This window comes from Rhagoletis zephyria, unplaced genomic scaffold (assembly GCF_001687245.7).
Source record: "Rhagoletis zephyria isolate East Lansing unplaced genomic scaffold, Rhagoletis_zephyria_1.1 Rzeph_scaffold_00381, whole genome shotgun sequence".
Taxonomy (NCBI): domain Eukaryota; kingdom Metazoa; phylum Arthropoda; class Insecta; order Diptera; family Tephritidae; genus Rhagoletis; species Rhagoletis zephyria.
The window spans coordinates 223489-248720 of record NW_016157465.1 but is presented as its reverse complement, the minus strand read 5'-3'; the positions used below and the strand labels follow the sequence as shown (position 1 = coordinate 248720).

The window sequence follows — 25232 nt, the reverse complement described above, 5'->3', positions numbered from 1 at the left end:
CTATTTTCTAATGGAAAAACCAGGTTGAACTTGATCATGCTTGAAAAGAATAGACCAAGTCACATTTATGGGAAATCGGAATGTGAGTTGAAACGTAAACGTACTTATACGAGTACATATGAAGCATTCGTCAACTTAAGTCCCCCTCTCTCCAAAATTGGTTCCGGTAAAATAATGGGTATACTTAAAAATTCGGTAAAAATATTTTTCCATGAATGATGAGTTGCATTATTTGAAACAAGACGGAAATATTATCGTAAAAGTTTCTAAAAATGTATTGAATTCGCTGAAAACTTGTTACTCGGGTTTTTTGAGGTATCTGATTATAAATCTGAGCATTAATTCTTAATTTTCAAAATAACGGATTCAATAGGACGAAACATTTCTAAAAGTGTATTTAATTCGCCAATTCCATTTTAAAAACGGATGACCCCATGCGACCCCAAAATCCCTCGAGTAACGAATTTCAAATCAAACCAATTACACTGGTCTACAAGGGTTTTGCGAATAAGACGGGACCTGGTGTTTCCGAACGGATTTTTCGTGCTGAACACGAATCTGGGGTCCAAAACTTCCCATCACGTCACGTTTTCGAGAAAAAAGGGGTTGAAACCCCTAAAAACAGCGTTTTTGGCCATTTTTGAAAAATTGTAGAGCTGAACCCTGACGTGCTACAAACTTTGTATATGTCAGAAATTAAAGGCTAAATCGTGCCCTTTCGAATGAGCCCTATGCCGAATTAATCGCATGCACCCTTAGATCAGGGGGTGTATTTGTGTCTAGGAGTCCAATTTTTATATCCACCATATTCGACCCGTCATCTTAAATTTTTAAAATCTAACTGCAGATTCGTAATCAGCGACTTTTAATATAGTTAAAACCTTGGCATTATTAATTTTCTATGATCGTTTAAGATTAAATTCTTTCTGTGATCAATTTTTCCTGCACCCCTAAACACAAATACACCCCCTGCTTTAAGGGTGCACGCGATCAATTCGGCATAGGGCTCATTCGAAAGGGCACGGTTTAGCCTTTAATTTCTGATATATGCAAAATTTGTACCACGTCAGGGTTCAGCTCTATAATTTTTCGAAAATGGCCAAAAACGCTGTTTTTAGGGGTTTCAACCCCTTTTTTCTCGAAAACGTGACGTGATGGGACATTTTTGACCCCGGATTCGTGTTCAGCACGAAAAATCCGTTCAGAAACACCAGGTCCCGTCTTATTCGCAGAAAAAAAGTTGAAATTTGTAGACCAGTGTTATTTTTAAACATTTTCGTCCGCAATTTTTACCGAATTTTCAAGACTATAACCGTCTTTTTTTTATCTGAACCAATTTTGGGGTGAGGACGTCTTCAGTTGACCAAGAATGCCTCATTGTATGTATGTTGTGTGTGTGTGTGTGTAAATTTCACCTACGTAGAGTAAAAGCATCCGTAGAGTACAGAGATAGAAGGCAAGTGTACAAGCTGAGCTTTAAAAATATGTAACCTTTAGACACAATTTTGACTACTTTATGGCATTAAAATAAATGACGTAGTTGATTTATTTTTGTAAGTTTAGTTCTTGCCGTCTGCGTTTGTTCTTAACTTTTGTTAAATAGTGTATAATAGTAGGTACAAAGTTATCTTACAGTAAATTATATTACTCATGTAAAAAGTAAACATCTGTATATATACATATACTTGAGTGTATGTACATTAGAGTGGTCCAATTATTGTATGGGGGAAAAATTTCATCGTAGAAAACGGGGAACCCTGTTAGCTTTTTCCTTTTGACTTCTGTAATATCTACCTACATACATATATCAACTTTCAATTTTCTAATGTAACCAATGCAGGGTGCTCAATGACCGTCAAATTCGCTACTGTATCCGCTTCGAGACTGTTGTCATGACAACTGAAGCTTGTTATTTTTTTAACTAATCTACATTTGAAATGTTCTCAGGTTGCCTAACTAATTGTTTGGTTAATATACATACGTATTTATAAAATATTACTAGAGTAATATAAACATTTCATGAGCATCCTCTAAATGTATACTTAGAAGGTGAAGGTGCCTCAAACCCTATCTCAGAACAATTGTATAGTATTCAACATTTTTATTGAGCTTGAGGCCGTTTATTTAATGAAGTTTTTTTTTGTAGAAAAGCAACAATAGTTAAACAGTTCTATTGGAATAATTAAAAAACTACCTTAGCAAGAGTTTAATCGTGTTTGATGAGAGTTAATTTACTCACATTCGAGTGGTACGTTAAGGTGAAAAAAACTGAGATCTGACATTTAAAAACTATGTAGAACGGGGTACTTGAGTTCAATGAACACTAGAACAAAAAAAAAATGACTCGAAGCAGGAACAACGATACATACATACATATGTACATCATGCTTGAAGATCCGACTGTAAGTGCCGAAGATATGACGAAACATTACCGATTGGCAAAAAAAAATTCGAAATATGCCTGGAATCTAAAAATACTTTTTTAGCAAATTTGTATTGATTTTTGGCGAGCTTTCATTTACTGGCATTAGGGTATCACACTAGGGTGGTTGGAACTGAGATATGGTAAGTAAGTACTAGAACGGGGTAATTGAGGTCAATGGACTTTGGAACAAAAAAAAGTTTCCTCTCGAGGCAAATACATCGATATATCATACTTTAAGATCCGTTGTAAATAGCGAAGATATGACGAAAAATATCAATAGGCTAAACCCAAGTTCGGCAAAATAAAAATTTGTCGAAATTGCATTGCAAAAATTCTTTACACAGACCAAAGATGACGTCGAATGCTTATTTCTGGTACGGTCTAATGTACATATACATACATACATGTATACATATACATGTGTATATCAACATACCTTGTTAAATGAAAGTCATCTACAAGTTTGTAGCAAATGCGCTAGCGCCCAAGCCTCCCCCACATATATGTATATAGATATCTGTATATATGTATGTATCTATGTATATTTATGTTAGATGTACATATATTTTTAGATGTTATACACAATTCCCTTTTTATACTTACTTCAAAGCCCATATAAATTCTCCCGGTTTGCCAAACTAAAAGCTCAGTTTATTTTCATCGCTCTGGCGAATGGTTTGCGCGTTTATTGTTCTTTTCAAAAAATTAAATTGCAACTCATATAAAAACACAAACTTAACAGCTTCCACGTTCGATGTTGCTCTACGTAATCATTACCGGTCTGGCTTTTATTGCCGCCTGGCTCTATAAGCTCAATCGAGATTATTGTGTAATGGCATTTTTTGCAAAACGCTTAAAAACAGTAGACGGCACGCCGCTGGAGAATATTGTACCTCAGGCGAAGGCAGAGACAATATTCGCAAATGTTTTCGATTGTTTTGGTGCTGATAATGGTTCGTTTTAGAAGCGAAATATTAGGGGAAATATTTACATACATTTGTGTAAATTTATTAAATAATTTATCTACTTTACAGTGGCACTATTCGAGAACAGTCGCATTTCGGCTACAACTTTGAGAAAAAGTTATGTAGAATATGGTTTATTTACGACTTTTTATAACATAATCACCGCCGAAGATGCTGAACTACTGCTGAATGATAAGAATTTAATTACCAAAGGCATAGCATACTATTTCTTGGAGCCATTTTTGCACACAGGCTTGCTAACATCAACAGGTACATAGGTGCTTATGCGAAAAAAGAAAAAATTTTTGAATAAAACTACCTCAACATTTACTGCACTTTAGATAAAAAATGGCAAACGCGCAGAAAATTATTAACACCTGCATTCCATTTTAATATACTTGGACAGTTTGAGGAGGTTTTCAAGTGAGTAATTACTGAATATGATACATTTTTATAACTTTTATTATGTAGTGATAACACCGTGCGACAGTCAATTTGACACACAAAATCATATACTGGTAGTACAACTGCCTTGTTGGTTTTTCTCTCTGACGTCAGTATTTTTTTTAAGGAATTTGAAGTTTCAAAAATATGATTGATTTCAAAAATTATTTAAAAAATTCAGGGCAATGTAAAATAACAAAAATTTCTGTAAAATTGAAAGCTTAAACTTGTTGGTGCACGAATAGGTATGGAAAATTGTATCCTTCAATATCTTTGAAAATTTGCAATATTTATTTAAAAAAAAATTCTTTGTTATGAACTAATATATACACGATCACTTCCTCGAATTTCGCCCTTTTTTAGCTTTTTTTAGTTTTATCTGCTAAAACCTGTTCGTAATTGTAGCCCAACAAATTTAATTTTTTTTAATTGAACAAAGTACTATGTTTAATTTGGTACCCACATTGTTGTTATCTATTGCACTCTTCTTCTTCTTTATTGGCGCTATAACCGCCTAAACGATTTTGGCCGAGTCCAATACAGACGTTTCTCTTCTGTGCCAACTGACGTCAATTGGAAATGCCAAGTGAAGCCAAGTCCTTCTCCACCTGGTCTTTCCAATGCATAGGAGGTCTTGTTTCGCCATAGATATAGAATATCGTGAAAATTCTTTTTTTATAACAAACTCTAACCGTGAGTAAATTCAGAATTCGCTAATGTAGAAACTTGAGATTCGACATTTCGTTACACGGAGGCTTTCGCTAGCGGGACTTTAACGGTCATGCTCAAACTTTATTATTTCTATGGACCGTTTTTGTATGGAAAATTTCGCAGCAACTAGCGACTCAGTAAAAATTTTGTTATGTTGAGTAATTTTATTTCGTTAAGGTTCGTTACATCGAGGTTTCACTGTATTTAAAAGCATATCAACTCAAAATCCAACCTTTAATTTATTAAATTATTATTTTTCTGCCTATTTTAGAGAGGAAAGTCAAAAATTCGTCGACCAGCTAAATAGCATTGATACAAACTCAATCACTTTAAATGAAATCATACCGAAATTCACATTAAATAGCGTTTGTGGTAAGTAATTGAAATTCGTAAATAATAACAAACAAGTAATTTTTAAGCAAAAAACAAAACCGACTTCAATTCTCATATAAAAATATAAGAGTATCGCTAATTTTTTCATGATCCAATGATCAGATCTAAACCACATTAGTATGGGACCACCTCGAAGGTACCACCTTTCCTTAAAAAAAAAAAACAATTATAGTAATCGGTTAACGTGGTCCAGAGTTATGTGGTAATATACATAAAAAAAAATATTACGACGAATTGATAACTCTTAACTTTTTGGATACACAAATATAAAAGTCTCCTTTAATGGAGTAGTTGTTTTCATATGTGTTTTTCGCTCTTTTTCACAGAGGCCGCCTTGGGCGTCAAACTGGATGAACAACTGGATGACCAGCAATATCGTGCGAGTTTCAAAATGATCGAAGAAGCATTTATCGCACGCATCAGAAATCCATTCTATATGATCGATACCATATATAACGTATTCATGGCGCCGAAAATGGAAAAACATTTGAAAACTGTACATGGATTCTCCAGCAATATTATTCATAAGCGGCGTCAGCTATTTGCGGCGGAGTTGGAACATAATGCGACAAAGGAAGCAAATGAAATGGAGTAAGATTTCAACCTGTTTTTAAGATAACACAGGTTTACAAAAAAAAAGCTTATGCATATTAAACCAAACCTATATATTCCTATGTTATTCGACACGCTGAATGCGAATCCGAAGTCCGTTAGTCTCCACCACGTCAGGTTCGTGGTCAGTTGAAGGTCAAGTAGGGAAAAATTCATTGAATAAACCTGTAAATTCATATACATAAGGTTTTACATTCGCTGAACCCGAATCCGAGGTCCGTTAACCTCCATAATGTCAGCTTCGAGGTCATTTGAAGGTCAAATAGGACATAAAATTTATTCAATAAAAACTAAAAAAAAAAAATTGTTTTTGTTGTCACTGAAACCGAGTATGGAGGTCCCTTGATTCCTCAAGGTCATCTGGAGGTCATGCCAAGGTCAAACTCCGATGAAATTTATTGAATTTTCAGGTTCTGCGAAAAATTTTTGTTTCTTTGAAATTGCTTGCAAAAATACTTTAGGCTCAGAGGTATTCGGCGAACTTTTTTTTTGCTTTTAAGGTGGTACGGTCTAATGTACATCACGGTGTATGGGTAAAAAAAATTCAATTTTTTTATAAGCAATTTTGAACACTGCCTAAGAGAGTATTTCAGGAGTGTAAACATTTTTTTCGGCACCCTGTAAAAATACCTACATACATAAATCGGGTTTTCTAAAACATTCTAATGTTATGTCTTATTTTTGTTGTGATACATAACGATACCAATTATTTGTGCTCTTATTCCATCCAGCAATAGTTTTGGCAAAAAGAAACGCTACGCCATGTTGGATACACTCTTGCACGCCGAGCGCAATGAACTAATCGATCATGCAGGCATCTGTGAGGAGGTGGACACATTTATGTTTGAGGGATTCGACACCACATCGATGGCGCTAATATTTACACTAATGAATCTATCGCTGTTTCCTAAAATGCAGGAGCAATGCTATCAAGAAATACTCGAATATGTCGATGGCAAGTATAGATTGAAATAAATTTTACATTTTCAATAGGAGATATCGCTGAATCCCTCGTTAATGGATTTTTCGTGAAATCTATGAAAAGTCTATTCCACGAAAGTCGAACTAGTCGAATAATTATTTTGTTTTTCCAATCCAATTTATTTCCTCCAACAGATGATCTTAGTAATTTAGACGTCAATCAATTGGGTAAACTCAAGTACCTGGAGTGTTTCGTGAAGGAGACTCTACGCCTGTATCCCTCCGTGCCTGGTATAATGCGAAAGGCGGTACGCGACACATATCTCGCCAATAATGTTTTTCTACCCGCGGACACACAAATCTCCATACATATTTTCGATATACATCGCAATCCAAAGTACTTTGATGAACCAAATAAATTCGATCCGCTACGCTTTACACCTGAAAACTCCGAAGGCAGGCATCCATATGCGTATATACCCTTTAGCGCTGGTCAGCGAAATTGCATAGGTGACGTCATTGTTGCTCAATATTTTATAACACTTTTTTTTTAAATAAAAATAAACAATATACTCGTATATTTTAGGCCAAAAATTTGCTATGCTGGAGATGAAAACATTATTAGTTTTTATATTAAGGAAGTTCAAAGTGTTGGCGTTAATGGATCCAAAGGACCTGCAATTCGAAACGGGCATAATAATAAGAACACCCAATGCGGTTAAAGTTGGATTAGAGAAAAGATAAATGTTTAATGATTGTATTTGTGGTCTTTAAAGTGTTTGTAGACGGCAGTTCTACTTTGCCTAAGAATCAATAATGATATGATAATAAAACATAAAACTAGTTTCTATATTCTTCGTAATTTTTTTTTTTGGAAATTACGCTCTCCTATAAAATTTTGGCAACCTCACATTCGAGGTTTGGCTCTTCTTTATACGCGGTCTTATACTTTAAACGACGATATATACTTTTGAACGAATAAAGGTTAGCTCCCGTCAAATTGGGTTGGAAGAGAAAGTGTTTCTTTGGTCGTTTAAACCACAACACATACTACTCACTCGATGTCCTAAGAGAGTTCCCAACCAACACTGCAAATAAAAATTTCAAACGTTTTAGAAAATCTTGAATGACTTTGAGCATTCTTTATTATTTGAAACTACACAATTTCTCAAAAATTGTTTTAACTTAAAAACTGATTGAGAGACATTTGATAACAAATTTTTTAACATTCCGTGTTTTATACGATGCTGGGCCTCGGTTACAGCTAGTAACAATTTTTAAAATTCTTTCGATTTTATTCCCGAAAACTCCCCCATAAAAAAAAGTGACAATTCAGGTTAGGAGCGTCGTATTTACCATTTGTATTACCCAAAATAACCACTAAAAACAAAATTTTTATTTTTGGAACATTGCAAAATCGTAATTTTTTATTTTTATTTTTCAATTAAAGATATTCGTTAAATTTGTATTTTTTCAGTAAATAGGCTCATTATTTAGTAAAATCTATTTTCTCGATCAGAAATATTTTTTTTTTTTAGTTTTTTCGACAATTTTTAGCAACTATAATGGAGCCTGCGTTTTTATTACTGTTTTGAATAGTACTTTGTGATTTAAAAAATTAACACCCAAATTCATAAATTTATAATTTCGGAAAAGCAAAAATCATTCGACAGCGGATTTTTATAAAAAAAAAAACAAGCGGGAAAATATGTACCCAATAAGTACATTCGATTTGTAGTTATATGGTACATATCTTTAGGCTTATCTTTATGCAGAAACAATCCTTAGTCTAATTAACATTTATGTTTCGATCTTGAGCACTCTTGATATCAAATTCAACAGACTGATTTTACAATCATAAAAGTCACAATCACCAGTTATTTTACCAATTTTCTCAGCCTGCTTGTAATGCGAACTTTCCGCCGTCGATTTGTCAGCAGAGGTGCTCGGGCTAAGAAATCAAGTGTAATTTGTAAATACATACATACATCGTATATAAATTTTTTTATATAAAATAAATACCTACCTCAGAATGATATGTATAAGTTTTGCAAAGACGTCATGATGCCGTTGAAAGCCTATCGAGCTCGTTTCACAAATCGCTTTCAGCACACATTCGAGACCATTGTAGCCAAAGCTTTAAGAGAAAACGACATTTGTCAGAAACAACTTTTTTAATCAAAATTAAAGTACTCCTTCAATAAAGGTTTTAAAGAAACAATTTATTTAATTTCAATTTCTGCACTTTTTTCTGAGATTTATTTTAATCTACCAAAGTCACAAAAAAAAAAATCTTGCAAATAGATTTTAAAAGTTACTGCTTTTCTTGAGATTACTATTTTTTTGCCATAAAAAATATTTCTAAATTTTTATAATTTTTTTTTACTTCTTTAATATGTACATACTAGGGCTGTGCGATTAATTGATTACTCAAAATTTTAATTAATCATAAAGTAAATAACTCAATTATTCGATTAATTGGAAATTATGATTACTCAAAGGTTCAGTTACTCGAGTAATCAAGATTTTTGATTAACCAAAAACAAAAATATTTGAGTAATTTGCTTTATGATTAATCAACATTTCGAGTAAAATGAGTAACCAACATTTCAACTCTTTACATATGTATAAAGTAGTTAAAGTTCCTTGATACTTTGAAAACAACGTTTCTGTTTTCAAAAATTAAAACAAAAAAAATTTTTTATATACAGAATGTAAAAAAGAAAATAAGCATTTTCCAAAGCAAACTCTTTTAACGAGCAAAATTATTTTTTTTGAGTAATCATATTTCAAGTAACTCGATTAATCATCGTTTTGAGTAATCAAAATCTTGATTACTCGAGTAATTGATTAACCGAATAATTGATTAACCAACTTGCTCGAGTAATCGAATAATCGCACAGCCCTAGTACATACAATACAAAAATATTTCACTTTTTATTTAGTTGTAATCTTGAAAAAAATTCCCTAAAAAAAAGGTTATGCATTTTGTCTGTGTGTAACTTTACCTTTCCAGTCGATTCGCTATTAACGAATACAAATTCCAACGCAGTGTCGATTTTGTCGATCGTCGCTGTTGTTCATACATGGGAAATGTAGCGTTGTACGGATTTCTATACTCTGGCCAAAAGGGATTTTCTCGAAAAACTGTCGCATTGTAGGGCAGCCAATATTCGGCCTTCAACACATGACCAACGGTAAGCGACTCATAGTCGAGATCTGCTGGTATACCAATGCCGCCAATAAACTATTGGAGTAATTTTTTTGTTTTAAATGTTTGAAATACATACTTTTTCAAATTTTGGGCTGATGAAACAAACCTTACGGGAGTGTTTTCACAAAAACGAAAGTGAGAACAAAGAGAACAAAATGGGAACCAAAATCACCGGAACGTGCTAGCGAAGAGCAAAACGGGAACAAAAGTGTAAGGAACTTTCTTTCGAAAAACAATGTGTGAAGTAAAGCCTCAGGAACTTTCTGATAGAGAATAAAACGGTAACAAATCTTCTCTGAACTATTCGCGAAGAATGGAAGCGCGGACAAATTTTTATCACAGAGCATTGCAATAGTTCGAAATGTTTAAATATTAAAATTAATAATCAAAAAAGAGCTGAAAGGTAGTTATGCAAATTAAGTCAACGAAAGACTTAAGACACGAACTTTTCTTGCATAGAAATTCAAAACTGGTTCCATAAATGGACAGTTTACCCTAATGATAAACGAGCTGCAGGTTGAAATGATCCAGCTTTCCTCTGGCTTAGAATTAATAATCATGGTTCTAACTCAAACGATTTTTCGTATACATAACACGCAGATGCCTCTCTCATTCTTAACTTAAATTCTCGTTTTGTTCTATAGAAGCACGTTCCCCCGACTTTTTTCTTATTTTATCCTCTTTGAAAACGTCCTTGATACTCTCGTTCTTATTGGAAACGTTGCCAAAAGTTTCGTTCTCACTTTTTGTTCTCATTTTACTCCCGTTCAAAATGCTCTCAATATTTTCTTTCCCCTTTTGGTTCTTTGCGGGAAACGTCCTTGTCATCATGATAAAAACATAGCAAGGTATAACCGTTCTCTCAATTTGTCGGCCATGATTTTTTTTTGAAGTTTGCCAACATTTTAAAATCATATAAAAGTGAAAATAAAAAATTGAAATTGTTCGAAATTGTTGTTGCTTGAGATTGAAAGTGAAAATGTGTGTGTGAGTTTGTGAGTAAATTTAAAAATTAAATTGTTTGGAAACGTCAAGAATCTTAAAAGTGACTCTCAGCGGTTCTACCTTACTATATTTGTATCATGCTTGTCATTACATTTTGTTTTCTCATGCGGAACTAAACCAAAGACGCAACGCATTCTCGGTCGATGACTTACACATAACAAGTTTTTTTTTTAATTTCAATTAACCGCTATATGTTTACTAAAACATCTGGCTGATTTTAAGCAAAACAAAAAATTTAAATATATTTTATTACTTTGACCGCAATATGTATTTTTGCTCAACACAGGATGATTTTTTTTTTCATTTCAGCCGACTTAAACTTAAATTACTAAGTACCGTTTTCTCATGTAGGTTTTAAAATTTGTCTGCCCTTAAACACATTTTTTCAGAACAAAAGGACAGTTAATTTTTAAAACCTACTTGAGAAAACGGCCCTAAATTACAATATATAGGGATCAAACTTTTTTGAATTGAAAAAATGTACTTTACTTGGTAACGCGTTGGCGCTTGTCGAGGAAAAATAAGAAATCGTTTATTCCTCTGCAATGCGTTGGCATTTATCAGCATACAGCCGCCTATAGAAATTACCACAAAACACAAGAAGCATAAAATACAACAGCCCATTGCGAGCAGCTAAGATCAACTAATGCAGAAAAACCAAACCAAAACCACACAAGCGAAATGCATTAATTTAAGAAAAAGAAAATACCTTTCCTCAAAGTCTTTTTTTTTTTTAAACGATGCATAAATATGCTACAATGTTTACCATGTTTACCATGCCGACACCAACAAGGTGCGAATGCTAATTGCTTTGCAGTGATTTCACACTCATACACTAAGCGAGAACTTAACGCTTCTAAAGTCGCGTAAGTAAACACGGTCCAAGATAACATTGTCGATATATATTTTATTTTTTTACATGCATGCCACATTTTATTTTCTCCAGCTTTTTAACTACATATTGATTTTTAATTTTTTTTTTATTGCAACCGAGTTGACGAAAACGAATTGATAGCAAAATAAAGAGCGCGGTATATGCGAGCGTTTAAACACCGTTGATATACATTCATACGTACATAAAAAAAAAAACGAATATATCTATTATTATATACACAAATTAATAGTTCACATGGAATTTTTGTACTATCTCAAGCAAAGAAAAATAATTTCCATTAATCAATTCACAACGCAGACTAGTATTATATGCGGAAACGATCGTATGGTAGGTGCTTAGTAGTTGCGCTGCAAAATGCGACGTTTGGCTTGATCCTCTTCCGTTTTCAAGCTACTCTTTTTCACATGCAATTGCCAAGCGTCGCTTAGTTGAAAGATATCGACTAAGGTCTTGAAGGAAACACTCTTCTTGGAGGTATACTGCCGGTGCGAACGGTTGTGGTTGTGGTGACGTTGGTCTTGCTGCTCATAATTCAAATACTCTTGCGCTTCTACTTTCGCTTCCGCTTCCGCTTCCGCTTCGACTTCAGCGTCAGCATAGACGGCGGCGTCAACGCCAGCGTTAGCCTCAATACCAACTTGCTCACATCCTTCTTGAATGGACATGTGTGAAGTTTCATCTGCCGTCGACTCATTAATATTGATATCTTGTGATTGTTGGTCTGCTTGCATTTTTTGTTGCTGCTGGTGGTGCAGCTGTGGTTCTTTATGCTGCTGCATCTGTGGTTGTTTTTGCATTTGCGATTTATCTTCCATAACGTTGCTGCCAGTTTTATAAATCTTAATTTTTTGTAGATTTTATTAAAAAAAAAAATGTTAAGAATTAAACAATACAAATTATAAATGGGTACATGAAAAAAGCGATTTTCAAATTAATAAAAAATTATTTTCAACTTGAGTTGTTAAAATGGCACAAAAAGACTGACGTACAAGCTGTAGCTCCATGTGCGTATTCACAATAGAAATTTGTATTCAAGCTCAACGATGCTCATTAGAGGTAATTTCCACATATCGATGTAATTAAAATAGGCATATTTTGAATCTTATTATAGTTATGATTTCCGTTGGAATCCTTTGCCATTATGTTTCAACAATAATATGCTACTAAAGACAATCCTTGGTAATTGAATGAATTTAAAACAAGTTCATTGGGTTTAGTCATGATTTATTATTATTGCTCAATGACGGCGATTAAATTCCAATAAATATTTATGAAATACATTATTTTCCATTGGATCGTACGGTTATTTGCTTATATATGCTTGTATATGGATTTATTATTCGAATTAATATTTTTGTGGTACTTTGTTTTGCTTAGAAATCTTTACAGAAATACATATTTTGGAAAAAGGAACTTATTTTAATGGGGCAGGTTCTGCAATTAACTTCCAAATGAATTTCAATCAAATTCGCTTTGAATTCAAATTGGCAGTGGTTGAAATACACTCGGAAGCGAATTGCAGAACCTGTCTGAATATAAACACAAAACTGTTTTGAAATTAACTACGTAAGCAGAAAACCTTACGAATAGGATCAAGCCAATTACACTTTACAATACCTATTTGTATTTAGTACAAACAAAATTTACAAGAATATACATAGAAGAAATATACTAAAATACTTGAGGACGATGAATTGGGCGATGCTTAATGCAATACTAATTTACCAAGGAGCCAACTGCGTAGATTGTTAGCGGCATAAATGACATGATAACTTAAGATTAATTTAAAATCTAAAATACATACGATAAGTTGCCGTCTTGTGAAGTTTTCAGCTTATACTATTATTTTTAAAATAAAACAAAGTTTGCATGTAAACTATTCAAGGTTTTGTGAACTGAGTTAGCGGCGCTAAGGAATACCTGATGCGCTGTGTGATAAAAAAAATGAGTTTAAGTATTATTAACCCTTAATGCAACGTATTTCTTTAAATCAAATAGAAAATTCTAAACGAGAACTGCTGACCAAAGAATCAATGCAACTCTCTCGTGTCAATTTCAGAAGATCAACAAAGTCCAGAAGTCGGTGTACATCAATTCAACTCCGTCTGTTTTCATTGTGGCTGTTCTATTGGAAGCAGTATTCATCGAAAGTCGTTGCTCCATTGTGTAGTTCCATTATTTCTCATCTTTATGGAACTCTTCCATACAAAGTTTACAGCTCCATGATCCTTCCGGTGGTGTTATCAATGGAGGTGACAAACAATACATATGATAACCACGATCGCAGTCATCGCAGAAAAGCAATTGATCGTCATTATCCGAAGTCCCACAAATGGAACAATATTTGCATTCGATGCATTGCCAGCGATAACGCTTCACTGAGATTATCATATTTGGTGTAAATTGTAGGCAAGATGGATGACCGGAGCGGCCACAATCCGAACACGAAACTAATTCCTCCGGCAAGTTGGTCTTCTTATTCTCGCGTTGATCGCCCAAACAGAAGTCGCAATAGGTTGAAGGAGTTGCAACCTCACGATCAGCACGCATTTTATTTTTAAGATCTTTCTTCACTGCAGTAACGGCTACTACTGGTGGTGTGACTGCACTTGCTGCTACTGTCGTTGGAGGAGTGACGGATGGTGCCGTGGTAGCGCTTGCAGCACCACTAACGGCACTTGTACTGGGTAGTACAGGCGTTGCGGTTTCAGCAACACTTCCAGCAGCAGCAGCAACTACATTAGCTTCGCTTAAAGTCTTGTCAAATGTTGTACCAGCAGCAGTTGGCGTTCCAGGTGGTATTACTATTGCAGACTGTGATGTTTCATCGTTTGTACCGATTGGAGAAGCTGAATTCGAATTGCTCACTTCCATGCTGGAGGCCACGACACTAGCTGCAGCAGCAACAGCGGCAGCAGCTGCGGCTGCAGCAGCAGCTGTGTTTGCATTGTTGTTGTTGGCATTGCTCGCGCCACCACGTCGACGGCCGCCGCCTTCACCATCAGCATTATTGCGACGACGACTGCCTGCATGAGAAAACAAGTAATTATGACTTTTAAAATTCATAAAATGCTTTTCATGTGCCACGTGATACACACCGCCTCCTTTGCGACCCCGCTTTGGTGTACCATCGACAGCAGCAGTGCTCCTGCGAGCGGAGCGTGAACCACGTTTACGTTTGCCACGGCTACTATACGATTCATCGAAATCATTGTCCGATTCAAAGTCCTCTTCGAAGTCATCAACATGGTGATAGTGAGACATATCTATGTCCTCGTGGAACCAATCTTTTTCAGCATTGGCGTGAGAATCTTTACTGTCGTTATCGCCCGAAGCGCTCATTGAATTGCCGTCGGCAGCGACGATAGCTGGAAACAGAAGATAGAAAAACATACAAACAAGGAAATTACAGATGAAAAGTTTCGCTACAACTTAAGGATAAGAGTTTTTAACTACATTGCGGGTTCTTTTTTGGCTGTGGTAAAAGTGAAATGTTTACCAGTTGTTGGCAAGTTGCTAATTTACCCAATTTCGTTCTTATTGATTTTTCCTCTTTTAATCAGTTTAGGCGTTGGTATGCGTTTACGACTTCATATGCGTATCAATTTAAGCCTTTTATAGTTTATATACATATGTATTTATGTACATACCTGCACTTTCTGCTTGATAATGATCGCGCGCCGATGTATTACCGGTTGATTGGTGATAGTGAGGCTCACGATACTGGTATGCCCTATAGCTGTGATGATGATTAAGTAAGTACTGGCGTTTGGGTTTACGCCACCGAGCTGATGGATACGTGTAGATCTGACCATCGCGGAAGCCAGGCATACGTTGACGTTGCTTCATGAATAGCGCACAATGGGTTTGGGCGACACCCGTCTGCGGATCCAAAAACGGCATACGCAGTCGACGTTCAATGCACAAACGTGTGTTGAAGTTCTCGCTATTCTCCAGTATCTCTTTATAGGCCGAATCGTTGAGAAAGTTCTGTATTTTTTCAAAGTTGTTGAGGTTTGCAATTTCTATATCGGAAGCCATTGTTCCTTTTATTAATCACTGTGGGTTTTTACAAAAGTTGAATGGACTGCTTTTACGTATGTATATGTGAATGAGTCGGTTTGCACAAACAGTCTGGTGGTAGAGATATCCAATCGAAGGTTGTTTTTCAAAGTACCCCCAAGGTTTTAAACTGATCCAGAGCGACCGATATTTGTTCACGATCACATTTAATACTTATAATTTGTTTTAAAATAAATAAAATCACAATATTTCCCTTTTAAAAATACATTTTTCAATGCTTATAGGAGAATAACTTGCCAAAAGCTAAAAAAATCAGATGCGTCTCCAACTGGATATGCCCGATACTTATCTGTACTCGATATTATCGATGGTAAGGCATATATTGTCGATATTTTACCAGCCGTCTTCACGTGCTTGCAAATCTCGCTTGCGTGACTAAGCATGCGACATCTCGGACGTTTATACCGTCAGGAGCATGAAGCATACTTTTTTCTAACATAACCAGCAGTTTTTGAGCTTTTTCTTGCTTTCAACCGTAATTTTTTTTGTTTGGCTTCTCATTTGCAGAATTCCTCAGAGTAGTTTATTTTGGTGGTGAAGACGGCGGGTAATAATCGATGGTGGACTGTAAGCCGGCCCACATGGAACATAGGGCCCATCCACATAAAACTTGGGCGTTACCTTGTATAAATTCGCCTTGTGATGCACTTTTTACAAGAGACACTTCTATTTCGGGTGTTCTTTGCTGGTTCTTTGCTACACCCGGTGTTGTCAGTGTTTTGGTGCTGAACTAAGGTGAATTAATACAAGGTGGTATCGGTTGGGCAAAAACAACTCAAATATACGCAAGTTCAAAACCCAAAAATACAACAAACACATAGTTTTAACATTCAGAAGGACCGCGGCTAATTTTAGCAACACCACCTTGTAAAAATTCTCCTTGTGCTGCACATTTTTCAAGTGACACTTCGCTTTTGTGTGTTATTTACTGGTTCTTTGCGCCGCCCGGTGTTGTCAGTGATCCGGTGTTACTGGCGCCATTGCGTCACTGAGTTGTAAAATCGGTATCGTCGCCATTACCTCAGCTATCGGTATCAGCGCAATGTCGCGGCGCTGCACTGTGCTACCCACGGCTAGTGCTCGGGCAACAAGCTTTGTGTTTTCGTTCATCTGAGTAATTCAAGTTAGCGGTTCGCTCTGCTCTATGTGAATGCAACGGGCAACACCAGAAAAGAAGTTGCCGAAAATAAGAGTACGCATGAGACGGCTGATCACAAATGAAGACGCAGGGTTAAGAGCAATATATATCAGAGCTTATGTCTTGCCATCTCTTTCCGGAAATTTGGTAGTTTGAGAGCTGCATTTTCATTTGCACGAGAACTTCATGGCGTTAACATTATTGAAATTTTAATATAAAAACAAAACTTGAGCTATTTTCTAATCAAGTATTTGTTATAATGTATTTGCATATGAAATAGCAGATTTTCTAAACTTGTTAAGCGATTATATTCGGCAAAAATACCTTTTAGAAGCTATCTTTGGGCTCTGTCACAGTAATTATCACGATATTTAGATCGCGATCCATATTTATGGATTGATGGATCGCGCACGAATTCTACATGTTCAACATTTATCGCGTCAGTATTTGCATAATTTTTGTGCTGAACGCTTATTATGACGCAAAAAAATATTTTTATTTTGTACATATAATTTACATATAATGCATTCCACAATTATTTTAAAATTTCCAATGTTAATTAAAATTTGTTCAATTTGTTTTGAAAGATTTTAAGCCCCGAGAGCAAAGGCAGAGCCGATGTTCACATTATGAGAGTAAAAGATGTACTGACGAATGTATGGATCGCTATGCTACACGTTCAATATTTATTGACGGTATCGCGATCTGCGATCCAGACTTAAAAATTTTTAGAAATTTTGCGATATGGATCACGATCCATCAATACTGCATGCTACACGTCAATAAATATCGCGATACTTGGATCACGTCAATAAATACTGACCGTGTGACAGTGCCCTTACAAATGCTTATATCAAGATATAAAAAGCCGACACACAAATATTGCTACTGATATAACTGTCTCCACAGGATAAAATTTATTGCTGTCCAGCTGTCATTTTGGTCGCTAGATATAAGGTATATCAGTGGCAATATTTGTGTGGGCTTTTATATCTTGATAAAAGCATTTGTGAAATAGCTTCCAAAACGTATTTCTGCCGAAAATAGGCTACTTTACATCCAATTACATAATAACAAACATTTTAACAGAAAACAGCTCAATATTTGCTTTTATATTAAAATATCAATAAAGTTGCCGCCACGAAGTTTTTATGCAAATGAGCATATAGCTGTCAAACTACCAAGTTGTTGGCAATAGATGGCAATATATAAGCTCTAATATATATTGTTCTTGAAGAGCAATGAGCGGTCTCCATTGGCTATTTATATTCTATCATATGTATCAAAATATAAATTTTATTCTGGTTTTTGGTGAGGTCATTTATAAAGACAGCAAATGCAACAACGATTTCAAGGAGCAAGCAGCAGTGCTGCCAACTGTTTGGCATATTTAAACAAAGTGGATCTGAAAACCAACAAAAGCTAAATGGCATTTAGGGCCGATTTCTTAATAAGATTAAAGAATACCTTAAAATTTTAGGGATGCTTTATTTGGCTGATCGATTTCATAAAGCCACTTTAAAGTTAAAGGTGCCCATAAAGGCTCTTTTGTTAAATACCCAAAATGGAAATTTAAATGACGTAAAGGTCCCTTTTGTAAGAAAGAATAGTATGTCATTTTCGTAGCACAAATACATATTTACGACAATCAGCTGATGCAATTTTGCCGAGATCAGCAATGCCAACTTTGTTTGTAGTCGTTGGTCCGCTATTCACAAATTTAACGCGTTCAGAATTCAGCTACTATGAAAAATAAAAGTCTTTGATTTACTATTTTGTACGAAGAACGGAACGGTTTATTTTGCTGTGTGTTACTCCGGTTGCTGACCAACGAATGTTGGGCAAGTAAAAGGCAAAGACGGAGCAAACTCACAGCAGCGAAAATATGTACATAAGTATATGAATTCAAATTCATCCAAAATAGGATAACGGCAAATTGTACATGCATATGTATATAAGCAAATTTCAATTGTACATATGTAAGTGTTTATGTATGTACATACATAAGGCAAACTTCAAATTTATACATAGCAAAGCAAATACAATAAGAAGTGAATACAAAGCAAATATGATAAATGAAGAATTCGAAAATATAAATCAGTCACAATGGATGATAGGGTAAGCGGGCGTTCTGCGACATTGTTATTTACATTTATATGAACCTTTTGTTATTATTCAATTGACATTGTATTATGAAAAAAATTCTTGTTTAAAGTATATTTAAATTACACTTTAACTGAAAGGAAACTTTTGTAAATGGAACCTTAAGTGTTTCATTATGAAATTGGCCCTTCAACAACAATCCACAATTAAACTTAAGTGATGTTTAAATATTCATTTGAAATTGGCCGTTAAAGTCTGTTCCCACAAGCCCGAAATTGGGCTTTTGGAAATTTCGACAATCAATTTAAATTTGAGATTGTAGCTGTTTACACAGCTATCTCAATTTCGATGACAGTTTGTTTATTGGATGGTTGTTGTTTTGTTAGTTTTGTTTTGCTCAGCTTGGTTGTTTTGTTTTTATTTGCTTGTTATTGACGTTTGTTTTCCTTCTTTTAGCTCATTAGTAATTCACAATAAGCAATTTTCAGAGTTGTATTCATGAGGTTGGGCAATTTCGTCTTGAGATACATACGCGAGTTCAGGTGACAGTTTTTTGTATGGCCAAATCAAAATCGTATCGCGATTTCAGCTTGAATTGAGAATAGTGTCGAAATTGCGCGGCGGAGAAACGCGCTTTTACAATAAAATCTGCTAACCCTTGATAAACACGGCAACAAACCAGCTATTTCGAAATGGTATCAATGTTGTACATATTAATCGAAATTTTTATCTCAGAAAAAAAGAAAACGCAAAGAACACTCAGCGACAGTTTTTCTAAATGGATTTTTAAAGTAATTTTTTTTTTATTGGCACCTTTTAATATTTTCAATTTGAGATACATAATTTGTATGGCATATTTTCAGGCGCAGTAGAATTCACAATAGTGATGCGCTGAGTTTTGTGATATTGTTAGAATAGGGGGATAAACAAAACACTTAATACGGCATCACTATCACCAGTGTGTCATCACGACTTTCTAGTTGGGCGTGGAAAAGCAACCAAAACAGTTTGTTTTCAGGGGGAATTTTATAGTTTATTCTCTTAAAAATCATATTAAAACGAAAATAATCTTTTTCAAGTATTAAAGAACAATGGGCGCCAGTAATCGTACGACTCGCATAGCCGTTGGAGTTTCAGCATTATCCTTTCTTCTATTTCTAATAGCATTCGTGTCACCGTACTGGCTGGTCACAGATGGACGCATTGCGAATCCACGCTTTACACATCTTGGCCTTTGGGAGGTGTGTTTTAATCACTTCCAGGATATACATCGCTTTTACGATGTCGTCTTCAGGGGTTGCATGTGGGTGTTCGAAGAGGAATATTATATTATCCACGATTTTCTGCTGCCAAGTTTCTATGTTGCTGTCCAAGCGTTTGCCACACTATGCTTTGTCCTGTGCCTTATTGCATTGCCACTGACCTTGGCCTTTTTGCGCACTTCACGGGATGACGATCGTTACGTAGTCCTACTTCTTACAATTGGTTCCTGCCAGGTAATCGCTTCCATATTCGGTTTTATTGCGGTTGTGATTTTCGGTGCAAACGGTGACTCACGAGATTGGATGCCGGGATGGCAAAACAACGATATGGGCTGGTCATTTGCACTAGCTGTGGTTGGTGGCGTAATGCTGCTACCAGCAGGTATATTGTATTTAGTGGAAGCGCGCCGGGAACGTTACCGTCACCTAAATGAAATCAGTAATCGTGAAGTGAGTGAATATGGTGGACCCTCCGACGATTACTACCAGCAACAGGCTCAACAGTATTTCGCGCCAGAGCCATCTTCTAGACCAAGACGTCCACCTCCTGGTCAGAGTACTTCTGCCGCTGCTGCGGCGGCAGCTGCTGTTCCAACACCGGGAGGCATACAAACAGATATTTGAGCGCAAATGTGTCGTCAAAATAAAAAGTTCAAGGCTTCAAGTTCAAGCACAAAATTGAAAAATACTTCGGTGATGTATAACATATTTGAAAATCGAAGTATCTAACCACCGTCCATTTCTTTTATTTTGCCGAAATAATAGGTATGCTTTCGGTATACATTCCATAAATATTTTTTATAATTAAGTTAAACAAAACCAGTATGTTTAGATAACGACTTAGCGACACGTATAACAAAAGTTGGCGAACATACATACCTACATATCTCTGCTCGAATATTGCTTCTACATGGTTTTATATTTTACAAAAAAATTTACTTTGATTGCGTTTCGATAGTGTTTTATTCGTAAATTATGTCTTTTATGTATAATTTTTACAGAATCTAATAAAGTTTTTACACACAAATTTAAATAGACAATTAATATGTATAGTTTTACTTCAAGATTGAATGAATGTGTTTAACAAAGTATGCATTACTAAAATATTTGTTAAGTCGTTATGCGCATTTGTTCGATAATTGTTCATTTTATGTCACGCCAATCCGCAACAGTAAAAGCGTGAACTCATTTTAAGACCCTTAAGAACTACTTTGTGAAAATAGTATTCCAGCATTATATGGAAAATTTTAATTGCACGAAATATGTATGTTCACATTTGAGCTGTATCATTTTTACTTAAAAGTATTTTCTAATTACATTAGAAAAAACGACTAGAGAGCTTTTTAAAGTGCTACACGTTCTTTCTACGTTGAGGTTGTGCAGTCTGACTCGTTGATATTACTATGATGTATTCCATTTGGTTCTCCGTTTAACCAATATGGCTGTTGATGTTCACTAACCACCACTGATTTCTCCACAATTACAAACAGTTCACGTTTATTTGTTTCCAACTGCGAACGCAAGTAGGATAGTAGTTCAGTCTCATTGCCAATACATTCAGGTTCTCGCAATTTAGAGTCCAAATTATAGTATTTGTCGTCGATTCGCCGTATTGCTATCCAATGGCGCCTCTGCAATGGCAACGTAACAAATCCGAATTTGTAATCTGAAGGCACGTTTAGAATGAAACCGACAATGGATTTTAAATTGATGCAGGACGGGTCTCTAGAGAGCAGAACAATTTAAACAAATGAATTCAGAATTGCAATTCTAATACAATTAACTTACTTGCGTTTATCGAACCAGATGGCTTCACAATTCCGGATTTGCAACGCCGTCATTATAACATTGATATCATAGTTTCCCAAACCTAGTGGTGAACGATGTGGATTGATCCAAACGTTGGGACTGAGGTCGTTACATATTTGATCCAGCTGTTCTTTTGTATAAGATTCATGACCTATGATGAATAAGTTAACCGAATGCATAGTAATGATTCAACAAACTACTACCTTGGAAAAGATTATTGAGTGTATGAAGGGCGCACAACTGGCGGGTCTGTCTTTCGTGGTAGATGTTTGTTGGCATTGTGGTTCTATGGATATTGCCTCAGGCTTATGAAGCTAATGCGTCGAAGTCATTGATTATTTTACTTGATTTTAATTACTTTGGATTTTGTTGTTCTCGACTTTATTATTTTCTTTATTTTATTTGTCTTCGTTGTATTTGGAATAGGAAAGTCGGAAAAACATCGATGCATCAAAAATATCGATGTTTTTCTTCGATGCATCGAACATTTTGTTCACTGCAGCGATGTTTTTTGAGAACTGACACACAAGTTTCGCTTGAAACATAATTAGCTTCATTAGAGTAATTTAATTGAAATTACGTACAATTTATGTATGCTATTTTGTTCTGAAATAATTTCTGAAGAATCCCATACAACTCGATGCATCGATGTAGTCAAAAATATCGATTCTGTTCATTTGAATGCATCGAATCAAAGTAATAAATCGATGAACTATTTTTGCCACTGCCACCCTTAATTCAAACTCTACCATTGTGAATCAAAAATCTCCAAAAGTGTTACCAGACGGTAGTTATTATTTTACATTTTAATTGCAATACCACTCCTGGTTGGATAATACTGGATATAAATTTCAGGAATATGTATAATAAAATTTAAAATCATGCAGCAACTAATACAAAGGACTGCAAGTTACAAAAAACTGAATTACTATATAAACATTGTCATTACGCAGAAATCTCTCAATTGAAAAGCCAGCGAAACAAATGCCCACTACCAATCGTCAAACCCGACAGCACTCGCACTGCTGTCATGTGATTACATTTTTCACCTGACTGACATTTTTCTTCGCAAATTTCCTCAACAGCAATTGGGCGACGGCTGAAAAATTGTAGATTTTCCCCGTGGAAAACTATCGAAGTTCAGGAAGAAAAATCACAGTGCAACCTTTCAGCACCACACTAACGAGTACAGCAGCAAAATGAAAATCTGTGGTCCCAAATTGTCGCTCTGCGGTTTGATCATCTCCGTCTGGGGAATCATACAATTGGTGAGTAACCAACGGAAAGCCACAGACGAAAATAATAAAAATATGCTGCAATAGTTTGTAAAGTGGAATTGTGAAAACCTTGCCTATCTATGAATTCGTGTAAATGTATTGGCCACTTATCTGTTTCAGGTACTGATGGGAGTATTCTTCTTTATACACAGCGTTGCGTTGATTGAGGATCTACCCATCGGTGAAGAGTTTCATTCGGTTGAGGAATTTTATACAGCAGCCAACGCAGCATACAACCAGGTATGGTGTAAAATGCAAAGCCAAAATTAGTTCTTGAATTTCAATGCCACTGTCAAGTGCGATCAAACAATCACGAGTCTATTGTTCGTGACCTTGATCATATCAATTTATAGTCTTGAGCTGCAATAAATATGCGTAACACCTACAAACGCTTTTCCGATTGAAATCTAATTTGTTAAAACGATGATTCTGTACATTAAATAAATTTTTTGGTTTTCATTTTAGAATGCCTATAACTGTTGGATCGCAGCTTGCATCTATGTGCTTACTCTTCTATTGTCCGCTCAACAATTCTACGTAAACAGCCGAGCGACTTCCAACTAATTTGGTGACAGTATGCCGGGGAACAGCAAAACAAATCATACAAGTGCATACCAATTCAAATTGCAATCACATGTAAAGTTCATTGCCATTTTACGGCTTAAGTTACACCTTCATCAAGCACAGTAGTTTAGCAGGTGCAGTCAGCGGAAGTTCTATAATAAACAAAAATACAATAGAAAATGTACATAGCATTGTAATGGAAGCGAAGCAAAGAAAAATAAAAAGGCTGCATCGACCACATTCTCTCAGTGTCATCACCTTCAATATCATCAGCGTCGTCTTTATTGTTGATTTTGTTTTTCTCACAATTAAGCAAGCGATGTCTGCAAATATCGGCGTAAAAAATATGTATAGTTTTCAAAACTACCTTTGTAAAACTCGCAGTATAATTTGCCTTTTTCCAAGAGCAAATAATGAAAATAATGTTTTTGTGCTGAATTATTTTTTAATTTATGTCAATAATCAACAAAAAATGTATTTCCTCAGGATAACATTTCAAAAAAAAAAAAAAACATTCCATTATCATCCAAGCCCCAAAATTATATAGTTTTCTTTTTATTATGCTTTGATTATTATTGTAAACCGTTATACTGTATATCTTTATCTTTGTTTTAAAAATTTCCTTATTTTTTGCTTATTTATTTTTCAAATTATGTCCGCTGCCTCTTTCTTCGACTCAGTCCCGAGTCGGGAATGCAGCACAAGGCACTTCAGCTACATATGCGGCTTTTAGTATTGTAAAAATTAAACGCATAATAATTGAGTTTGTAAAAAATTTCATAATTGCAAAAAATTCTAGTTCATTACCTATTCAACAAATGTGTATATTCACACTTTGAACAAGAAATAGAATAGATAAAATGGAAAGTACCTTAATAATCATTTCTGGTATTGAGTAGAATCAGAAAATTTGCAACACATACTCCAAAATTGTGGCAAGAATTTTTAATCATACATATAAAATTAGAGGGCATGCAAGCATAGAACCGGCAACCCACCTACTTAACATTTAGCCTCCTCGATGTGTGGGTTTCAGATTTTGCGATTTCAAAATGCCTTCATTGTTTTCTATATTGCTACAATTTTCTTTTATTAAATTGCTTTTCATGTTGTTGTTTTGCTATCTTTCAAAACATTGAATAAAATGCTGTAAATTAACTAACAATACATACATATAAAACTATTTAGCAAATATTTACTAACAAACCTATATAAACAGTTTTGAACTATACACACTTTTTATGCAAGAAGAAAAGAAAATGTAAAGCTGTTTAAAGTGTTGTAAATCTTGGAAATTTAATCTTTTATGAAAAATGTGTATATTAAATAAATATAATTTACATAATGAAAGTGATAAAAACGATAAACAAGATTTTATGCATTCATTAATGGTGCGATCTCGGTGTTAAAT

The 25232-nt window shown here is 35.1% G+C and overlaps 7 protein-coding genes across 9 annotated transcripts; 3 read left to right on the top strand and 4 right to left on the bottom strand.

Moving 5' to 3' along the window:
* The first annotated feature begins 2907 nt into the window (after positions 1–2907).
* Positions 2908–7312, top strand: LOC108359393 (cytochrome P450 4p1-like). Of its 2 annotated transcripts, none has more exons than XM_017611244.1 (8): positions 2908–3378; positions 3460–3660; positions 3732–3813; positions 4817–4917; positions 5265–5529; positions 6288–6505; positions 6667–6981; positions 7058–7312. In XM_017611244.1, the coding sequence occupies exons 1-8, from the start codon at positions 3180–3182 to the stop codon at positions 7213–7215; spliced, it is 1539 nt and encodes a 512-aa protein (XP_017466733.1). In that variant the 5' UTR covers positions 2908–3179; the 3' UTR covers positions 7216–7312. The 2 variants fall into 2 exon arrangements, with proteins under 2 accessions (XP_017466733.1, XP_017466732.1); XM_017611243.1 differs by having other exon boundaries at positions 3180–3378; positions 6282–6505.
* A 770-nt stretch (positions 7313–8082) lies between these two features.
* Positions 8083–11332, bottom strand: LOC108359389 (uncharacterized). The gene is made up of 4 exons (XM_017611238.1): positions 11180–11332; positions 9480–9718; positions 8498–8608; positions 8083–8422 (listed from the first exon to the last, which is right to left on the bottom strand). Exons 1-4 carry the CDS (start codon positions 11312–11314, stop codon positions 8272–8274), a joined length of 636 nt encoding a protein of 211 aa, XP_017466727.1. The 5' UTR covers positions 11315–11332; the 3' UTR covers positions 8083–8271.
* Positions 11333–11910: 578 nt separating this feature from the next.
* On the bottom strand, positions 11911–12698 carry LOC108359391 (mediator of RNA polymerase II transcription subunit 15). The gene is made up of 2 exons (XM_017611241.1): positions 12575–12698; positions 11911–12424 (listed from the first exon to the last, which is right to left on the bottom strand). Exons 1-2 carry the CDS (start codon positions 12587–12589, stop codon positions 11921–11923), a joined length of 519 nt encoding a protein of 172 aa, XP_017466730.1. The 5' UTR covers positions 12590–12698; the 3' UTR covers positions 11911–11920.
* Positions 12699–12792: 94 nt separating this feature from the next.
* d4 (double PHD fingers d4) lies at positions 12793–15967 on the bottom strand. The gene is made up of 3 exons (XM_017611235.1): positions 15236–15967; positions 14684–14953; positions 12793–14611 (listed from the first exon to the last, which is right to left on the bottom strand). Exons 1-3 carry the CDS (start codon positions 15624–15626, stop codon positions 13761–13763), a joined length of 1512 nt encoding a protein of 503 aa, XP_017466724.1. The 5' UTR covers positions 15627–15967; the 3' UTR covers positions 12793–13760.
* A 3906-nt stretch (positions 15968–19873) lies between these two features.
* On the top strand, positions 19874–21205 carry kune (claudin). The gene is made up of 2 exons (XM_017611237.1): positions 19874–20016; positions 20074–21205. Exons 1-2 carry the CDS (start codon positions 20001–20003, stop codon positions 20793–20795), a joined length of 738 nt encoding a protein of 245 aa, XP_017466726.1. The 5' UTR covers positions 19874–20000; the 3' UTR covers positions 20796–21205.
* Positions 21206–21472: 267 nt separating this feature from the next.
* Positions 21473–22657, bottom strand: LOC108359390 (josephin-like protein). Of its 2 annotated transcripts, none has more exons than XM_017611240.1 (3): positions 22184–22657; positions 21960–22110; positions 21473–21896 (listed from the first exon to the last, which is right to left on the bottom strand). In XM_017611240.1, the coding sequence occupies exons 1-3, from the start codon at positions 22257–22259 to the stop codon at positions 21536–21538; spliced, it is 588 nt and encodes a 195-aa protein (XP_017466729.1). In that variant the 5' UTR covers positions 22260–22657; the 3' UTR covers positions 21473–21535. The 2 variants fall into 2 exon arrangements, with proteins under 2 accessions (XP_017466729.1, XP_017466728.1); XM_017611239.1 differs by having other exon boundaries at positions 21960–22131; positions 22184–22647.
* A 326-nt stretch (positions 22658–22983) lies between these two features.
* RNASEK (Ribonuclease kappa) lies at positions 22984–25013 on the top strand. Its single transcript, XM_017611234.1, has 3 exons — positions 22984–23248; positions 23378–23497; positions 23723–25013. Exons 1-3 carry the CDS (start codon positions 23180–23182, stop codon positions 23819–23821), a joined length of 288 nt encoding a protein of 95 aa, XP_017466723.1. The 5' UTR covers positions 22984–23179; the 3' UTR covers positions 23822–25013.
* Positions 25014–25232: the final 219 nt, after the last annotated feature.

Coding starts and splice junctions, on each gene's coding strand:
- LOC108359393 (XM_017611243.1), top strand. CDS start 3,180: ATGTTGCTCTACGTAATCATTACCGGTCTGGCTTTTATTGCCGCCTGG. Junction 3,379..3,459: donor TTGTTTTGGTGCTGATAATG/GTTCGTTTTAGA, acceptor TCTACTTTACAG/TGGCACTATTCGAGAACAGT. Junction 6,506..6,666: donor AATACTCGAATATGTCGATG/GCAAGTATAGAT, acceptor TTCCTCCAACAG/ATGATCTTAGTAATTTAGAC.
- LOC108359389 (XM_017611238.1), bottom strand. CDS start 11,314: ATGGGCTGTTGTATTTTATGCTTCTTGTGTTTTGTGGTAATTTCTATA. Junction 9,719..11,179: donor AAGCGCCAACGCGTTACCAA/GTAAAGTACATT, acceptor TTACTCCAATAG/TTTATTGGCGGCATTGGTAT. Junction 8,423..8,497: donor CTTATACATATCATTCTGAG/GTAGGTATTTAT, acceptor TTGATTTCTTAG/CCCGAGCACCTCTGCTGACA.
- d4 (XM_017611235.1), bottom strand. CDS start 15,626: ATGGCTTCCGATATAGAAATTGCAAACCTCAACAACTTTGAAAAAATA. Junction 14,954..15,235: donor TTATCAAGCAGAAAGTGCAG/GTATGTACATAA, acceptor TTCTGTTTCCAG/CTATCGTCGCTGCCGACGGC. Junction 14,612..14,683: donor GCGGGGTCGCAAAGGAGGCG/GTGTGTATCACG, acceptor TTTCTCATGCAG/GCAGTCGTCGTCGCAATAAT.
- LOC108359390 (XM_017611239.1), bottom strand. CDS start 22,259: ATGCCAACAAACATCTACCACGAAAGACAGACCCGCCAGTTGTGCGCC. Junction 22,132..22,183: donor ACTCAATAATCTTTTCCAAG/GTAGTAGTTTGT, acceptor TATTCATCATAG/GTCATGAATCTTATACAAAA. Junction 21,897..21,959: donor ATCTGGTTCGATAAACGCAA/GTAAGTTAATTG, acceptor TCTGCTCTCTAG/AGACCCGTCCTGCATCAATT.
- RNASEK (XM_017611234.1), top strand. CDS start 23,180: ATGAAAATCTGTGGTCCCAAATTGTCGCTCTGCGGTTTGATCATCTCC. Junction 23,249..23,377: donor TCTGGGGAATCATACAATTG/GTGAGTAACCAA, acceptor TATCTGTTTCAG/GTACTGATGGGAGTATTCTT. Junction 23,498..23,722: donor CCAACGCAGCATACAACCAG/GTATGGTGTAAA, acceptor TTTTCATTTTAG/AATGCCTATAACTGTTGGAT.